The 17,229-nt window shown below is 44.4% G+C and overlaps 1 protein-coding gene across 2 annotated transcripts in view; it reads right to left on the bottom strand.

Moving 5' to 3' along the window:
• Positions 1 to 9,592, bottom strand: part of CFAP97D1 (CFAP97 domain containing 1) — a 171,668-nt gene extending 162,076 nt beyond the window's left edge. Inside the window, exon 1 of one of the 2 annotated variants that reach the window (XM_073562904.1) lies at positions 9,300 to 9,592. In XM_073562904.1, the coding sequence (XP_073419005.1) occupies positions 9,300 to 9,426 (127 nt within the window). In that variant the 5' untranslated portion in view covers positions 9,427 to 9,592. Of the gene's footprint in view, positions 1 to 5,096; positions 5,237 to 9,299 lie in introns of those variants that run through there. The other variant, XM_073562905.1, reaches the window with a different exon arrangement.
• Positions 9,593 to 17,229: the final 7,637 nt, after the last annotated feature.

The following is a 17,229-nucleotide window of genomic DNA, read 5'->3' as shown; positions in this document are numbered from 1 at the left end:
TAAAACTCATGAAATAGGCCTGGACAGAAATGACGGTACCCCTGAAAATAATGTGACAAAGGGGACTTGTTAAATCAAGGTGTGTCCACTAATTAGCATCACAGGTGTCTACAATCTTGGAATCAGTGAGTGGGCCTGTATAGGGGCTACAGATACTCACTGTGCTGTTTGGTGACATGGTGTGTATCACACTCAACATGGACCAGAGGAAGCGAGGGAAAGAGTTGTCTCAGGAGATTAGAAAGAAAATTATAGACAAACATGTTACAGGCGCCAGGCGGGGGTCAAACTTCATCACAGTAAGTTAGTGTTATGTAGGCTACGTATTTCACTGTCTAGGCTAATTTTGATGTCATATGGGTACTGTGCGCTATATATGCGCGACCATACTTAGAAAAGAGGGTAATATACCTTCACTTTCCTGCATAGATTAGGGCATTTCAGAGGGCCTCTACTATCCAGCTATATGCACTATAAGGTACATCTTTGCCATTGCTATGGTTTGTGTGCACTGTCACTTTATTATATATAAGTGGATTTTTTCATATACCTGGCTGCTGGCACTTTAATTAATATATATAGCATTTGCACTTTATTTCAGAGCGCATATATTATCTGGTTTTATACATCTTTGCTATTGCTATGATTTGTGTGTACTGTCACTTTATTATATATAATTGAATTTTTTTCATATACCTGGCTGCTGGCACTTTAATATATATAGCATTTGCATTTTATTTATATATATGCCCTCTTTTGAGCCCATAGACTAATTTCTGATTTGTATGTAATTTTTATGTAATTAGTGTTTTATATTGTGATTAAATTCTCCCCTTTGCCTGCTTGGATAGCTGTATTTTTTGTTTGATCTTTATGCAATTTTTGTTTTATTAATAAAATTACCTACGTATAAAATAACTCTTGACCTCCATTTTTCTGCCTAAATGTGGCATTGTTGGATGGTTTGGGTGTTGCTAAACATGTTACAGGTAAAAGATATAAGACCATCTCCAAGCAGCTTGATGTTCCTGTGACTACAGTTGCACATATTATTCAGAAATTTAAGCTCCGTGGGACTCTAGCCAACCTCCTTGGACGTGGCTGCAGGAGGAAAACTGATGACAATTCAAAGAGATGGATAATACGAATGGTAACAAAAGAGCCCAGAAAAACTTCTAAACAGATTTAAGGTGAACTTCAAGCTCAAGGAACATCAGTGTCAGATCGCACCATCTGTCGTTGTATGAGCCAAAGTAGACTTCATAGGAGACAACCAAGGAGGACACCATTGTTGAAAAAAAATCATAAAAAAGCCAGACGGGAATTTGCCAAACTACATGTTGACAAGCCACAAAGCTTCTGGGAGAATGTCCTATGGACAGATGAGACAAAAATGGAACTTTTTGGCAAGGCATCTCAGCTTTATTGTTCACAAAGAAAAAATGAAGCATATCAAGAAAAAAACACTGTCCCTACTGTGAAACATGTAAGAGGCTCTGTTATGTTCTGGGGCTGCTTTGCTGCATCTGGCACAAGGTGTCTAGAGTCTGTGCAGGGTACAATGTAATCTCAAGACTATCAAGGGATTCTAGAGAGAAATGTGCTGCAGTGTCAGAATGCTTGGTCTCAATCGCAGGTCATAGGTCTTGCAACAGGATAATGACCCAAAACACACAGCTAAAAACACCCAAGAATAGTTAAGGGGAAATCATTGGACTATTCTGAAGTGGCCTTCTAGGAGCCCTGACCTAAATCCTATTAAGCATCTTTGGAAAGAGCTGAAACATGCCATCTGTAAAAGGCAACCTTCAAACACGAGACAACAGGAGCAGTTTGCTCTTGAGGAGTGGGCCAAAATACCTGTCGAGAGGTGCAGAAGTCTCATTGACAGTTACAGGAATCGATTGATTGCAGTGATTGCCTCAAAATATTAAGTTAAGGGTACCATCATTTTTGTCCAAGCCTATTTCATGAGTTTTATTTTTTTATTGTGGAAGCATGGTTGAAAAGCAATGTCTGATTTTCATTTGTTCATTTTCATAGATTTTTGATTTATTATTACTTTCGTCAGATTCAAGTTATTTCTGTCACCATTGTGGATTCTTCTGTCATTAAACGAAGAGTACCAACAATTTTGACCATGTGTGTATATAAATGAGCTGTTCCAGGCTATGGGCCGGACACTGATCTGCCTGAGAATCTGCCTCCAGGGCTTATTTTAAATAAAAGAGTGAGTTCCAGTGTGAGGCATGTAACTAACTAACACAGGACAATGGAACTAAGCTTTGTCTTCTTACAAACACATTTCCTGAAGCTCTCTGAGCTCTGCTGTATTGCGAAACTATTGCAACCTTGTTTGACTGTGAGATGGAAGCTGAAGCTGAGAAGAACCTGCAGATGTGCCACACACAGCTCTGCAGTGAGATCAGGAGAGCAGACAATACATATCACAGTGGTAAAATCCACTTTTATTTAAAATAAGCTCTGGAGGCAGATTCTCGTGCAGATTTACAGTATGTCAGGGTCATAATCCCAAACAACTAATTAACATATAAAGAAAATGTGGATTTCTTGGGAATAAAACATTAGATCACCAATATCAAGGTATCATTTTATTCAGCTTCCTTTGACCTGCGTTAGTATAGGAGGGTTGATCCTACTGACAGTTTCCCTTTAAATATGACTATACATTACATACCTAACACTCGCCATTCTGCTGCCACTTGTTCCCTGTGTAAGATTGCTGGCTTGTTCTTCTCCAAAATGACTACTGTAGAGGCATGGGGAGCTTAGTGGAGAATCTAAAGTGCATGTGTTCCATAGGATGGACAGAGCATCGTCATCATTGGCAATCGTCCATTCCACACCAATGGAAAGGCAAAGGAGATGTGGTACAGATTTTCCGCATAGTGCTCCATGCATGGGAGTAACTATTGCCATAGCAGACACATCAGCTGTTATGGAACCCAGAAGTTGAGTCGGCCCACTAAGTGCAAAAAATAGTAAGAACCTTGTCATATGTCCTAGGATAGAAAGCCAAACCAGAAAATACTTCTCTTTGCTGACAACTGTTTCAGGGCTCTTGCCCTTCGTCAATGTAAGTAGCAACTTGACGGCTGCTTTCCTAAGTTGGTAGTAGGTATGCCTCAGCTATTTATGTTGCAGGCCTATCCCAGTCATCTTGAATGGGCAGCAGACAACACAAATAGCATAAACATCCTACCCTACCTCAAAAGTGTGACGCAGTTGTCATATTGGCTGTCACTTTTCCATATTATTTCTCAAATGTTTTAGGAGTAATTATTGATTCAGTGTAGGTTCCTTTGCTTGATTGCCCAACTCATCTGAGCAGGCATGGCACCCACTACCAATTCTCAAAAGCAGGTGCTCTGCAGTCTGCAAGGCCTGACATACCCGGCAATTTTATTTATCGATCACATCATGATTTTCTTTTTTTTTTTAACATGCCCTTGGTTAATCTCTACAATCTATAGTGCTGCACATTTTCAACTATGGGGGGCTCAAAGCTGCTAGACACAACTGATTTGACGCTTGGGATATGACTGACTGACACATCATAGCATTCATTCATGACAAAATCCATACAAAGGCAGAAACACTGCAGTCAATGAGGTCTATACTCTACCTATCTATCAATCTGTCAACAGTTGGAACGGAAAGTATTCAGACCCCTTTAAATTTTTCACTCTTTGCTTCATTGCAGCCATTCGGTGAATTCTAAAAAGTTCATTTTTTTCTTATTAATGTACACTCTGCACGCCATTTTGACTGAAAAAAACAGAAATGTAGAAATTTTTGAAAATGTATTAAAAAAGAAAAACAAATATTACATGGTCATAAGTATTCAGACCCTTTGCTCAGTATTGAGTAGAGGCACCCTTTTGAGCTAGTACAACCATGAGTCTTCTTGGAAATGAAGCAACAAGGTTTTCACACCTGGATTTGAGGATCCTCTGCCATTCTTCCTTGCAGATCCTCTCCAGTTCCGTCAGGTTGGATGGTGAACGTTAGTGGACAGCCATTTTAAGGTCTCTCCAGAGCTGCGCAATTGGATTGAGGTCAGGGCTCTGGCTTGGCCAGTCAAGAATGGTCACAGAGTTGTTCTGAAGCCACGCCTTTGTTATTTTAGCTGTGTGCTTAGGGTCCTTGTCTTGTTGGAAGGTGAACCTTCGGCCAAGTCTAAGGTCCAGAGCACTCTGGAAGAGGTTTTCATAGAGGATATCTCTGTACTTGGCCGTATTCATGTTTCCTTCAATTGCAACCAGTCGTTCTGTCCCTGCAGCTGAAAAACACCCTCATAGCATGATGCTGCCAACACCATGTTTCACTGTTGGGATTGTATTGGGCAGGTGATGATTAGTGCCTGGTTTTCTCCATGCATACCACTTAGAATTATTACCAAAAGTCCTATCTTCATCTCATCAGAGTAGAGAATCTTATTTCTCATAGTCTGGGAGTCAGATCTGTGCCTTGCCACAATTCTGTCTCTGAGCTCCTTGGCCAGTTCCTTTGACCTCATGATTCTCATTTGGTCTGACATACACTGTGATCTGTGAGGTCTTATATAGACAGGTGTGTGCCTTTGCAAATCAAGTCCTATCAGTTCAAGTAAACACAGCTGGACTCCAATGAAGGAGTAGAACCATCTCAAGGAGGATCACAAGGAAACGGACAGCATGTGTCTTAAATATGAGTGTCTGAGCAAAGGGTCTGAATACTTATGCCCATGTGATATTTCAGTTTTTCTTTGTTAATAAATTTGCAAAAATTTCTACATTTTTGTTTTTTTCAGTCAAGATGGGGTGCAGAGTGTACATTAATGAGAAAAAATAAACTTTTGTAAATTTATCAAATGGCTGCAATGAAACAAAGAGTGAAAAATTTAAAGGGGTCTGAATACTTTCCGTACCCACTGTATGTATCTACATACCTATCTAGGTAGATAGACAAATACATATCTATCCCATATCTATCTATTTATCTATCTATCTATCTATATATCTGTGGGGTGTACACATAGCATGCACTGTTATACATAACTAAGTCAAATAAAGTGCTTGTAAAAGTACACCTACCAGCTCTCACCCTTGACACGTGGCACTGGTAGTGGTAGTTGTCCCATTTTTTCTTCAGGATATTATTTTGTCTGTGATTGGCAACTATTAGAGGAAAAGCCAAATAATCTACAGTGTTCATCCTTTTTCAATCACAGGTAAGAACTGAGAGCTGATTCGTCGGGTAGCATCACATAACTATTCTTGGAGGGGTTACTATGGCAACCTGTATAGTGACATCAATGATGAGGGCCATCGCTAACAAGTAAAATTGCACAGTACATGTAATGGGGTACCAGGGTTTGTGCAGAAAAGAAAAATGACATTGAATATAGGCTATAGAAAGCAATGAATGACATGTGCAGTAACTAGAAGGGCAACCATTTACTATTCCAAATTGTATCAGAAATGTCCAATGTCATAACTACATAATGTACCAGACCCTGACATACTAGAATATAATGTCATGTCATAATGGCTCTTTTACAGAAAGAGCCCTAAATAATTGTTAGCAGATACTGCTGTTTTATTGTAGCTTGTGCCTTTTAAAGGGATTGTCTACTACCAGTCAGTCTATTATTAATAATACAAAGGTGCTGCAAAAATGTAAAAAAAATCTTTCTTAAGGCCGGTGTCACACTAGAGAGAAATACGGAGGAGTGCTGTGCGATAAAAAAATCGCATAGCACTCGGACCAATGTTAATCTATGGGGCAGCTCCCATCATGCGTTTTTTTCTCGCCTGTATTATACGTGCGGAGGAAATCACAGCATGCTGCGATTTGCACCGTATTACGGCGAAGACTCGCCAATGCAAGTCTATAGGTGCGAGAAAAAAACGGATTACACACGGACCATGCGTGTGATTTGCGGGAAATTCGCACCGGTGTCCTTTAGAAAAGATGGCAATTAAGTGTGCTATACTGTAAAATCACACTGACAGGTTAAAATAGAATAGATAGAAAACATGTATGCATATAGTATAGGTGTGTATATATACATATAAGTTTATAAAAAAATTAGAACCTTTTTTTGAGGATTATTATCTAAATTGAATGGTTTTAATGTTTTTCTGTGTTTTCACATGGCCTAGATTCATGTACATGTGCTGCTGTATTCTTTTTCTCTATATTGTGCAGTTTTTGCAGCTTGCACGTGTTCACACTAGGAGGTGCTGGTCAGTTTTTTTTTCTCTATTTAGTTGCTGGATGCTATCTGCCTCCAGTCTGATCTTGCTCCCCTCCCATTGGCCTTGCAGGTGGCCGCAATCAGCTCTACCTGCCCATAAATTGTAGGCTTAGCCCGGTAGTGACATGTTTGTCCAAAATTGTAGGCTGGTGGCCCAGAAGTGGCTTATGAACAGTAGAGCAGGGACCCATCAGGGGGAGGTCACCTTGCCGTGGTTGATGGGCTTACATGAATTGACCAATTTGTGCACTAAGAACCTTCATTTTTCATCTCACTGTAAGTTTAAAAAAAATTTTTGAAAATTTTTTTTTGAGGATTATTATCTAAATTAAATGGTTTTAATGTTTGTCTGTGTTTTCACATGGCCTAGATTCATGCACATGTGCTGCTGTATTTTTGTATAATATATATATATATATATATATATATATATATATATATAATATAATTTCATTGATACCCATATATATGTATATTTATATTTCATAGAGATATAGATAGCAGAATAGGTGATAATTCAATTGTCGGCATCTGTAAAATCATTACAGAACCCGACAGGATGTGGGACATGGTTTACATACAATAGACCATTGCATATCCGTTAGATTTATATTTGTCCCTCACTAATAATGTTAGTAGCGTATGTGTTAAACTTTGGAGTTTGGAGCTGTAGATGTTAAATTAAAGGATTAATTCACGGAAAAAAACTTGCTATTGTAAGGTGACATTAAGCCTGGTTAATAATGGACAGGTGTCAATAAGACACCTATACATTATTAATCCACTAGTCTGAAAGGGTTAAAAAACACACACATTAAGAATAAAGACTTTTAATTAAATAAACACTCATTTTTTCCATCTTTATTTCACTCACAATCCAATCGTAGCCATCATTCTCCTGTAAAAAATCCAAAATAAAAAAGCAACAATATCCCATACCTATATAACACAAAAACCCATAAAATAAAATGGCACAACTCACATAGATAATGAACCACAAGAGAACAAATACTCAGTATACCATGCCAATAAAACAGATATATAGCTTTATTCAAAGTTAATCAATATTACAAGATAATATGAAAAAACACTGATGAAGGGACGAAACGCGCATTGGGGCGCCTGGGGAGGACCGCATTAGCAGACCACATCCATATGTAAGTGTCTCATAAATATTTTTTCTGATCACAGCAACCGCCATTAGTCTATATATCAGCAGTCTTTTGTACTGCAAATTATTGTAATGCTAATATGGATGGTGGTAGTGTCTGTGAAACTATTTGTACACTGATTTGCATATCTAGTAGGTCAGGCTTCTGGCGTTGGTTTCTCCAATAATATCTTTTGTAGTAGCCTTGAAATTGTGTTTTTTCATATTATCTTGTAATATTGATTAACTTTGAATAAAGCTATATATCTGTTTTATTGGCATGGTATACTGATTTTTTGTTCTCTTGTGGTTCAATATCCCATACCTGTCAGCTGTACAGTCATGTCCCACGCTGCAATCCATCTGAAGGGGTTAAATGGTTTACAACATGGAGCGGTGCTAATGCAACCGGCCCGGCTGTAAACCACTGAGGAATGAAGGAAAAGCTGCCTGCGCAGCCTCCCCACCTGACCAGAGATGAACTGATTAGTGTGGGAAAGTTTTTAAACATTTTCCCTCGCTGTCAGTACACCGCAAGTCAGGCAGGGAGTCTGCGCAGCCTCAGTGACTACCGCTGATGTCACTTAGGCTGTGCTGACCTGCCACTATGATTCTCCAGGTCATTACAAGTACGTAGATACCAAACATGTCTAGTTTCTTTTTTAGTTAATTATTGAAAAATCAATAGTAAAAACAATCGGCGCTACGCTTTACATATATCACACACAAGCAGCAAGTTTTAAGGACAAAACCACTCGATTTGTCCAATATAATCTATAATAATAAATGCCCTAAGCAGCTTCCGGTTGTAACAACTTCCGTCCAGTTGTAACCGGTGACGTCACCGCACACCTCTTTCCATGTTAACCCTCAACACACCACTCCTCCTCAACACACACACTCCTCTCACCTTTCACCATCTCCACTCATGTCCACTCACTCTTTCACTCCACATACGACCCCTTCTCTCACTCTGTCTCTCATACTCACGCCGTCATCGCCGCTGAGCCACGATCCCCGACATCATCTTCCGCCGGCGCCATCCTGGATCCAGACGTCCTCCAAGCCGGCGACATTTTCTTGCGGCGACGCCATCTTGAGTATCGTGAAATCCCGCGATACTCAAGATGGCGTCGCCGCAAGAGCATGTCGCCAGTGTGGATGCCGTCGGGATCCAAAATGGCGTTGGCGAAATCTCGCAAGATTTCGCCGACGCCATTTTGGATCCCGACGGCATCCACGCCGGCGACATGTTCTTGCGATGACGCCATCTTGAGTATCGCGGGATTTCACGATACTCAAGATGGCGTCGCCGCAAGAACATGTCACCAGCGAGGACGACGTCGGGATCCAAAATGGCATCGGCGAAAACTCGCGAGATTTCGCAGGCGCCATTTTGGATCCCGACGTCGTCCACACCGGCGACATGTTCTTCCGGCGACGCCATCTTGAGTATCGCGGGATTTCACAATACTCAAGATGGCGTCACCGCAAGAACATGTCGCCGGCGTGGAAGGACGTCTGGATCCAGGATGGCGCCGTCGGAAAAAGATGTCGGGGATCGTGGAGCAGCGGCGATGATGGCGTGAGTATGAGAGACGGAGTGAGAGAAGGGGTCGTATGTGGAGTGAGTGGACGTGAGTGGAGATGGTGAAAGGTGAGAGGAGTGTGTGTGTTGAGGGTTAACATGGCAAGAGGTGTGATGCGATAGCATCCTCCCGATGCAAGAGCATCGGGCCATAATCTAGTAAACCATAAAAAGCAAAGCTATAAAAACTTGCGCTGTAGTGTATAACTAAGGGTTAAATTCCACCAAAACAGTTTTTATACAGTTTTTATATACCAAGACTAATGTCTCAAACTAGACTGAGATAACGGATGTGTTACCTTCCAGGCAGGCACTGGCATAATGGTGCTGGAATTCCAAGAACGGTGTTGAGCAAGGTGTTGAAAGAAGACGTAGTCCCGGCCGGTGACTTTCTTCTATCTGTGGATCTGTAACAGCCGTCTGCATAGAGTACAGAGGCCGGGTTAGGAAAGCCTGCAAGGTGCAGAGATGCTGCAGGACCTTGTGTGATGTCACAGACACGTGATTAATCACGTGACAGGCTAAGGAGCCCTACAGAGCGCTCAGGGGGCTAGATTGCTAATCCTATGCATTTCAGAATCTCGGATTCCTTCCTCAGGGATACCCCATACAGCACAGATCCTCCTTATATATCCTGCATCACCATGTCGTCGTGTCCGCGGGGGTCGGGTGGGAGCTTGGCAGTGGGTAGATTCTCACCGGAGCCCCACAGAGATCCGTCACCAAGGCTCCAGTGAGAATCTCTACCCACTGCCAAGCTCCCACCCGACCCCCGCGGACACGACGACATGGTTTTATTTTATTTCACTGTGGAATTTTCATGACCAGGACCTTCTGACTCCCTGTCTGCTAAACACCTTTCTTGGAATTCCAGCGCCATTATGCCAGGGCCTGCCTGAAAGGTAACACATCCTTTATCTCAGTCTAGTTTGAGACATTAGTCTTGGTATATAAAAACTGGTTTGGTGGAATTTAACCCTTGGTTATACACTACAGTGCGAGTTTTTATAGCTTTCCTTTTAAGTGTTGAAAAATAATCTGAAATTTGTAAGAAAAAAAATGTAGCCACGTTCCGAGACACATGAGGGCTTATTTTTTGTGTACTGAGCTGACACTTTTATTGATACCATTTTGGGGTAGATACAATATTTGTTCGCCTCTTATTGCAATGCTGCAGCGGTCAAAAAAACATAATTCTGGTAATTCTGGTGTTTCTATTTTTTTTGCTCGATAGCAAATATGTATATTTTTTTAATTGTTTTATCTTGGACGGGGAAAAAGGGGGGGTGATTTGAACTTTTATGTTTTTTTTTTTTTACTAATTTAAACTTTTTTTTTTTTAACTTTTTACTTGATTCAATAGTCCCCTTAGGAGATTTGAAACTATGATCATCCGTTCGCCTGTGTGGCATAAATTAAGATATCCTATGAATGTCGGCCAAATGCTGGCATTCATAGGAGATTTATAATGACAAACATGGGATCTACTGCAGATCTCCAACTGTCATGACAACCCATCGGCGTGCTGAGATCACGTGATGGGTGCCGATGGGAGGGTTAGTGACGCTCTTCTGCCCGGCATGTGTTAAATGCTGCACTCAGAGATTGACCACAGCATTTAACTTGTTAACAGTTGCATATGGATTTTCAGATCCACCTGTGGCTAGTAGAGGCACATGACGGGTGATCAGATGAGCTTTCATGTGCAGCAAAAGAAGCGGGTTCTGGCGCACGGAGACAAACTTGGATGTACCTATACATCCAAGATCGTGAAGGGGTTAAGGGCATATTTGGGGTTGTTAAATTCTGGTGAGGAGACCCACAGGCATTCAGTAAATTGTGGTCTGTACACACAGTGAATGTTGTATGTGTAAATGCAGCCTAAGGCCTCATTCAGACGTCCAGGATTTTTGTCATATGTGAAATCATGGACCGTTATTCATAAGTGTTTTGGATCTGATTTTTATCAATGTTTGGTCCATGTGTCAATGTGGCACCCCCAGGAGTATGGCCGCCACAGTGGCATTGCCTTCCTCCAGGGAGGGTGATGTCAGACTTGGAAGCAATGAAGGGTCTCTCTAGCAGTTAATCATTTTCATGCAACACAGTTCCCCCTCCAGGCCAACAGAGGGAGCTCTGAACCAGGATTGGGAGAGGAGTGCGCTCTGGGGGCCAGGAAGGAAAATAGTTAGTGTGAGGAGGGCAACGTGTGTAGACGTGGAATGAGAAGCTGGAGGTCGAGCAGAGGATAGAGAGCTCCCTCCCAGTGATAGCGCATGATCTGGAGCCTGGTCTCCTCGGTTGTATGGATACTGAAGGTCCTGCAACAGAAACCAGAGGACTAGGAAGCTGTAAATGCTCTATGCCCACCTAAGACTCGGAGGCACAACAGCGACAGGTGAGCCAAGAGAGAGAGAGGGCTACAGCTGTCTGCCATATGAGGTAGTTCTATGAGAAGATAAGAAGGAGGAACTTCAGTGTAACACCGTACTGCATGTACCTCAAACCAGCACTAGGAAGGAGACTACACAACCCATCTGATAGAGATCCCTGAGTTGCTTCCATGCTAGCCTGCTCCTGTGCCATGTGTAATCGGGACCCTGGACTGCATTTGCCAAGTAAAGGTAAAGAAACTGCACCCTGTTGTGTCCTTGCTTTCTTCCTGCATCATCTTCAGCACTGCTACATCTCTGTGCCAAACACTGCACCCTCTTCCTAAACATTTATTTACACTGCCCTGGGACCAACAGCCCTACCTGTGGAGGGCTACAACATCATTGCTGCACTACACTATCTGTTCCAGAGGATCTGCTTGCAATGTCGGCTTAGCACCTCCCTTGCCGAGCACCACAGGTGGCATCACGAATCACTTATAAACTTTATTCCCAACTCAATCCCTTTTACATGGGCGCCAGGGACACAGACCGGGTCATTGCTGCTGTGACACCTCCCTCTGAGACCCCGGCCTGGTACCGAGTACCCCACAGCCCTGAAAGGGCGACCCATTTTGGCGTCACGAACAGGATTAACGGAGCCCGGTATTCCCGGGTCCTGTGTGCCAGAGACTGTGTTGTGCTATAGACTGTTTGTGAAGTTGCCGCCATTACCCCACTGCTTGACGCACGGGAAACCAAAGAGGCGGGCCTTCGTGGGCGGAGTCTGCCGGAGAGCGCGAAGAAGTGACGTACCGCGCGGGAAGAGGACAGCGCACGAGAAGTGAGAAATGGAGGCCTGCAGCCCCATCATCCAGCCTGTAACGCGGCAGCCGGTAGGCCTGCTCAACCCCAGGCCCTGGCTAACTTTAACTAGTGGGGAGAAGAGAATGTCTGAGGCAAGTGCCAATGCAGCAGCGGACGCCCTCGCAAACCCCTTAGCGCCGCAAGATGCAGGGCTCAACGCGGCTGCGGCTCCAATAGCGCAGCTAAATCCAGCAGCCAGTGTTGCCTCCAGGGCACCGCAAGAAGCAGCGCTCACCGCAGCGGTCCCCATAATGCCGCTGTCTATGCCTTACATACCCGGAGCAGCATGACTACTGCAGTATTCAGGGGAGTCACATACCCTGAGTGAATTCAAAGAGAGACTGTGCAGTTTGTTTGATGTGTATCCTCTATCTGAAAGCCAGAAGGTGAACATCCTTATTGGGCAGCTAACAGGTGCAGCAGAGAGGGAAGTAAAAGCCTGGCAGGACACTGACAAAGAGACTGTTAAAAAGATTCTGGCCAAGCTGAGAAGCACCTTTGACACCCGCACTGCAGCTGAAATCAAGATGAGGTTCTTTGGATGTAAGCAGAAAGCACAGGACAGTATAAGGGACTATGCTCTTAACCTGCAGGAGGCGCTGCGAGCCGTAAAGCAAATTGATCCAGACAGTGTGAAAGATGGAGACGGACTGCTGAAGGAGCAATTCATTGAGGGACTCCTATCCAGTACCCACAGAGCACAGCTGCGCATCATAGCCCTACAAAACCCTGACCTGGACTTTGCTGATTTCAAGGACAGGGCTATCCGCGTGCTGCAAGAACCAACTGTCAACAGTCCAGCACCCCCTAGTCGCCCAGCGATCACCTACCACCAGGAAGCAACATCTTTCCCTTCCATCCCTGTGGAGGCTGATGCACAGACTCTGGACAAAGACCCATCGGCAGATCTGCGTCTTCAGGTCCAGGAGTTGACCAAAGGTATGGCTGCACTTGCTAAAACTGTGCAGTCCCTGAAGGTGTCCTCCAAGGAGAAGATCCAGCTGGCCTCCAGTCCAGAGGATGTCCCGTGGCTCCGGAAGAAGAGGATTCCGCCACTCCGAGGGAGAAACAAGATCGCTATGACCAGGACGGACGTCCCATCTGTCATCACTGCCACAAGGCAGGGCTTCTTGCAAGATTTTGTTATTTATACGAGCAACCCCTGGGGCAGACGGCCAAATCCCAGGAGTAGGACCACAAGGCCCAAAGAACTGGCGAGCCAAGTATGTTGGAGGGAGACCGATCCTTCCAGTGGTGATTGACGGCATCCCCATGAACGCTTTGCTGGACACTGGCTCCCAGGTGACAACTATGCCCTATATCCTTTGCAAGCGGTATTGGGCTGACTCTGAACTTACCCGTGGCCCAACTGGTGAACTGACAGTAGTTGCCAGCAATGGTCAGTCTTTACCACAAGTAGGATGTAAAGAAATTACTGTTAAAGTGGGGAGAGTAGAGTTAAAATCTCAAGGGCTGATAGTTGTGGATATTGATCGATGAGAATATAATCCAATGATGACTTGGTACCAATGTGATTGAAAACTGTCTTTCCGAGGTTATTGTCTTGTTGCAACAGGTGGCTGAGACTGCTGGTTCCAGTGAACGAGTCCTGCAGAAGGAGATCAAGGCCCAGATGCAAAGACAGCAGGTAGAACTCTCTGGCGGAGAAATTGGCAGCGTCAGAGTGAGTGATTCTTTCCCCATTGCAATACCCCCCAGATGTGAAATGTTGTTTTGGCAGCCATAGGCCTCAGAGGAAAAGATTACCAGGCATTGGTGGAACCAGTGTACTCTGATAGCCAGCCCACTGTCCTGACAGCCAGAGGGGTAGTTGATGTCCGAAAAGGGAGAGTACCTGTATGCCTCTTGAATTGTGGGGAGGAGGAGGCCACAATACCTCGGTATGCCACGGTTGCTATGCTGCTTACTGTCAGTAACAACGCTATGCAGGCAGCAGAGCCCTTGGTCTCATCCGACCTGGCTCTGTCAAGCAGCTGGAGGAGTGATGCCAGCAACTGCAGGTGGGAACTGACTCCACACCTTCATACCAGAAAAATGGGGTTTACAGGGTGACCCAGGAATATGAGTGGGCATTCAGTAAACACCCCCTAGTTCTTGGGAAGGCAAAAGGGGTTCAACACCATATCCCCACTGGAGATCATCCACACATTAAAGAAAGGTACCGGCCTATACCCCCAACACAATACCAATGTGCTAAAGGTTTGTTGAGAGAGATGAAGGAAGCTGGGGTTATCCGAGACAGTTGTAGCCCATGGGCAGCTCCCATAGTCTTTGTGAAAAAGAAGCATAGTACCATGAGAATGTGTTGATTACAGGAAAATTAACAGCATTACACATAAGGATGCCTACCCATTACCCAGAATAGAGGAATCATTAGCTGCACTTAAAACCGCTAACTACTTTTCCACCTTGGATCTCACTAGTGGGTATTGGCAGGGTCCCGTGGCAGAGGCAGACAAGGAGAAAACAGCATTTACCACCCCAATGGGTCTCTGTGAGTTCAACTATATGCCATTAGGGCTCTGCACCACCCCAGGAACATTTCAACGGCTGATGGAGTGCTGCCTGGGACACAAGAACTTTGAGACAGTCCTGTTGTACCTTGATGATGTCATTGTTTTCTCCAAGACTTATGAAGACCATCTGGAACGCCTGGCTGAGGTGTTTGAAGCCTTGTCCAATTTTGGCCTGAAAGTGAAGCCTTCCAAATGCCACCTCCTGAAGCCCAAGGTACAGTACTTCGGTCATGTGGTGAGTGCAGAAGGTGTGGCACCAGATCCTGACAAAGTCAGTCATCCAGGACTGGCCAAAGCCCAGCAACCTCCATGAAGTATGCCAATTCCTCGGGTTGGTAGGCTACTACCGAAGGTTCATCAAAGGCTTCACTGAGATAGCCACCCCTATGCAAAATCTTCTGGCAGGTCAGACCAAGAAAGCCAAACAGAGGAGTTCCACATTTGAATGGACTGAGGAGTTGGATAGATTCTTCACTCAACTGAAGATGGCTCTCACAGGGGATGAAGTTCTGGCCTACCCAGATTATGACAAACCATTTGTGTTGTATACTGATGCCAGCAACGTGGGACTGGGAGCAGTACTGTCACAGGTACAGAATGGAAAAGAATGAGTGATCTCCTACGCCAGCAGGAAGCTTCGTCCCACCGAAAGGAACCCAGACAACTACAGTTCCTTCAAACTGGAGTTCCTGGCCATAGTCTGGGCTGTGACTGAAAGATTCAAGCATTACCTAGCTTCAGCCAAGTTTACCATCTTCACGGACAACAACCCGTTGACTCACTTGGAAACTGCAAAACTAGGTGCACTGGAGCAGCGATGGATGGCTCGGCTGTCTAACTATGAATTTACCATCAAGTACCGAGCAGGGCACAAGAATACCAATGCTGATGCGCTGTCCAGAATGCCAAATCTGCCAGATGCAGGAGAAGACCCTGAGGCTCTTGAAGAAATACAGTTACCTCCCTTCCACCTGCCAATTGCGGCCCAACATGCCCAAGGAGTGAGAAACAGACGGTCTGGCTTGAAAGAGGCCAGGATAGCGACCCCGCAGTCCACCTGGTGAAGGAGCTACTGTCACAAGCTGACTCACGCCCAGAGCCAGATGCTCCTGAAGAAACCCAGCAGTCGTGGAAGGAAAGAGGCCTGCTGTTCATCTATGAAGGAAAGCTGTGTCGGAGGAGTATCAATGACCACACTCATGAGCTGGTCTGGCAGGTGGTAGTCCCAAAGAGAGAGGCATCAATGGTCTTGGAAGCATACCACAATGGATCTGGAAACTTCGGATGGAAGAAGTTGGAAGCATTGCTCTGGGAGAGATTCTACTGGGCTTGTATGAGGAAAGCCATTGAAAAGCGGTGCCGGGAGTGTGGACAATGTAACCTGTGCAGAAAGGATCGTAACAGCCAGCGAGCTCCTCTACAGCCAATAATAACCAAACAGCCACTCGAGTTGGTAGCCCTGGACCATGTGAAGCTGGTCCCAAGCCGTTCAGGGTACATTTTTGCTCTTACCATCGTTGACCAGTACTCGAGATTCCTGGTAGTTGTGCCTGTCAAAGATCAAACAGCCAGGACAATTCCAACAGCACTTCTGTAGACCACATGGATATCCTGAGCGAGTGCTTACAGATCAGGGTCCCACCTTTGAGGCAGAAGTGTTCCAAGAATTATGTAATTTGTACGGTTGCAAGAAGATCAGGACAACCCCGTACCATCCACAGACCAATGGCATGTGCGAAAAGATGAACCAGGTGGTGATTGATCTACTGAAGATCTTGCCTTTGGAAGAGAGGAATCTGTGGCCAGAAAAGTTGCCAGATCTGGTAGACCTCTACAATCACATTCCTGTGAATTCCACCAATTGCACCCCAGCCTACCTAATGAGAGCGAGGCCTGGCAAGTTGCCTATTGATTTGGACATGGGAGTCCTTACACCTGAAGTAACATCACCAGATGCTGACTGGGATACGGAAAGACAACAGTACCGTAGAGTACAAGAGTGTGTGGAAAAGAGTCTAGCTCAAGCAAGACAAAAACAAGAAAGGCACTACAATCAACATACACCTGCAGTTCCCTTGTCACCGGGAGAACAAGTCCTCAAGAGGAAAAGGATGCATAAATTGGATGACCAATGGGAAGCTGAACCTTACACCATTCAACCATCAAACTTTGACAACACCAAAGTGTGCCTTATTAGTAAGGATGGAGGAGAAACCTCAGCAGCAGTATCAAGGGATCATCTGAAATTATGCCCTGACCAGTTAAAAGAAAGAATGGAAGAACAAAGCAACATTCAACCCATAGAAGAAGAAAAGGTCAGCACTATACTTGGAGAATTCCCTGCAAATTGGACTAAAGTAAATGATGCCATAGTGGTGCCAGTGTTGACATTTCCCTAACTGGTAGTACAAGAAGACGTGACTCAAGAGAACTCTGAAAATCAGGAAGTTCAG

This window comes from Dendrobates tinctorius, unplaced genomic scaffold (assembly GCF_039654945.1).
Source record: "Dendrobates tinctorius isolate UK_male_01 unplaced genomic scaffold, ASM3965494v1 ptg000370l, whole genome shotgun sequence".
Classification (NCBI taxonomy): domain Eukaryota; kingdom Metazoa; phylum Chordata; class Amphibia; order Anura; family Dendrobatidae; genus Dendrobates; species Dendrobates tinctorius.
The sequence above is the reverse complement of the archived record's forward strand: the minus strand, read 5'-3'. Positions and strand labels throughout refer to the sequence as shown.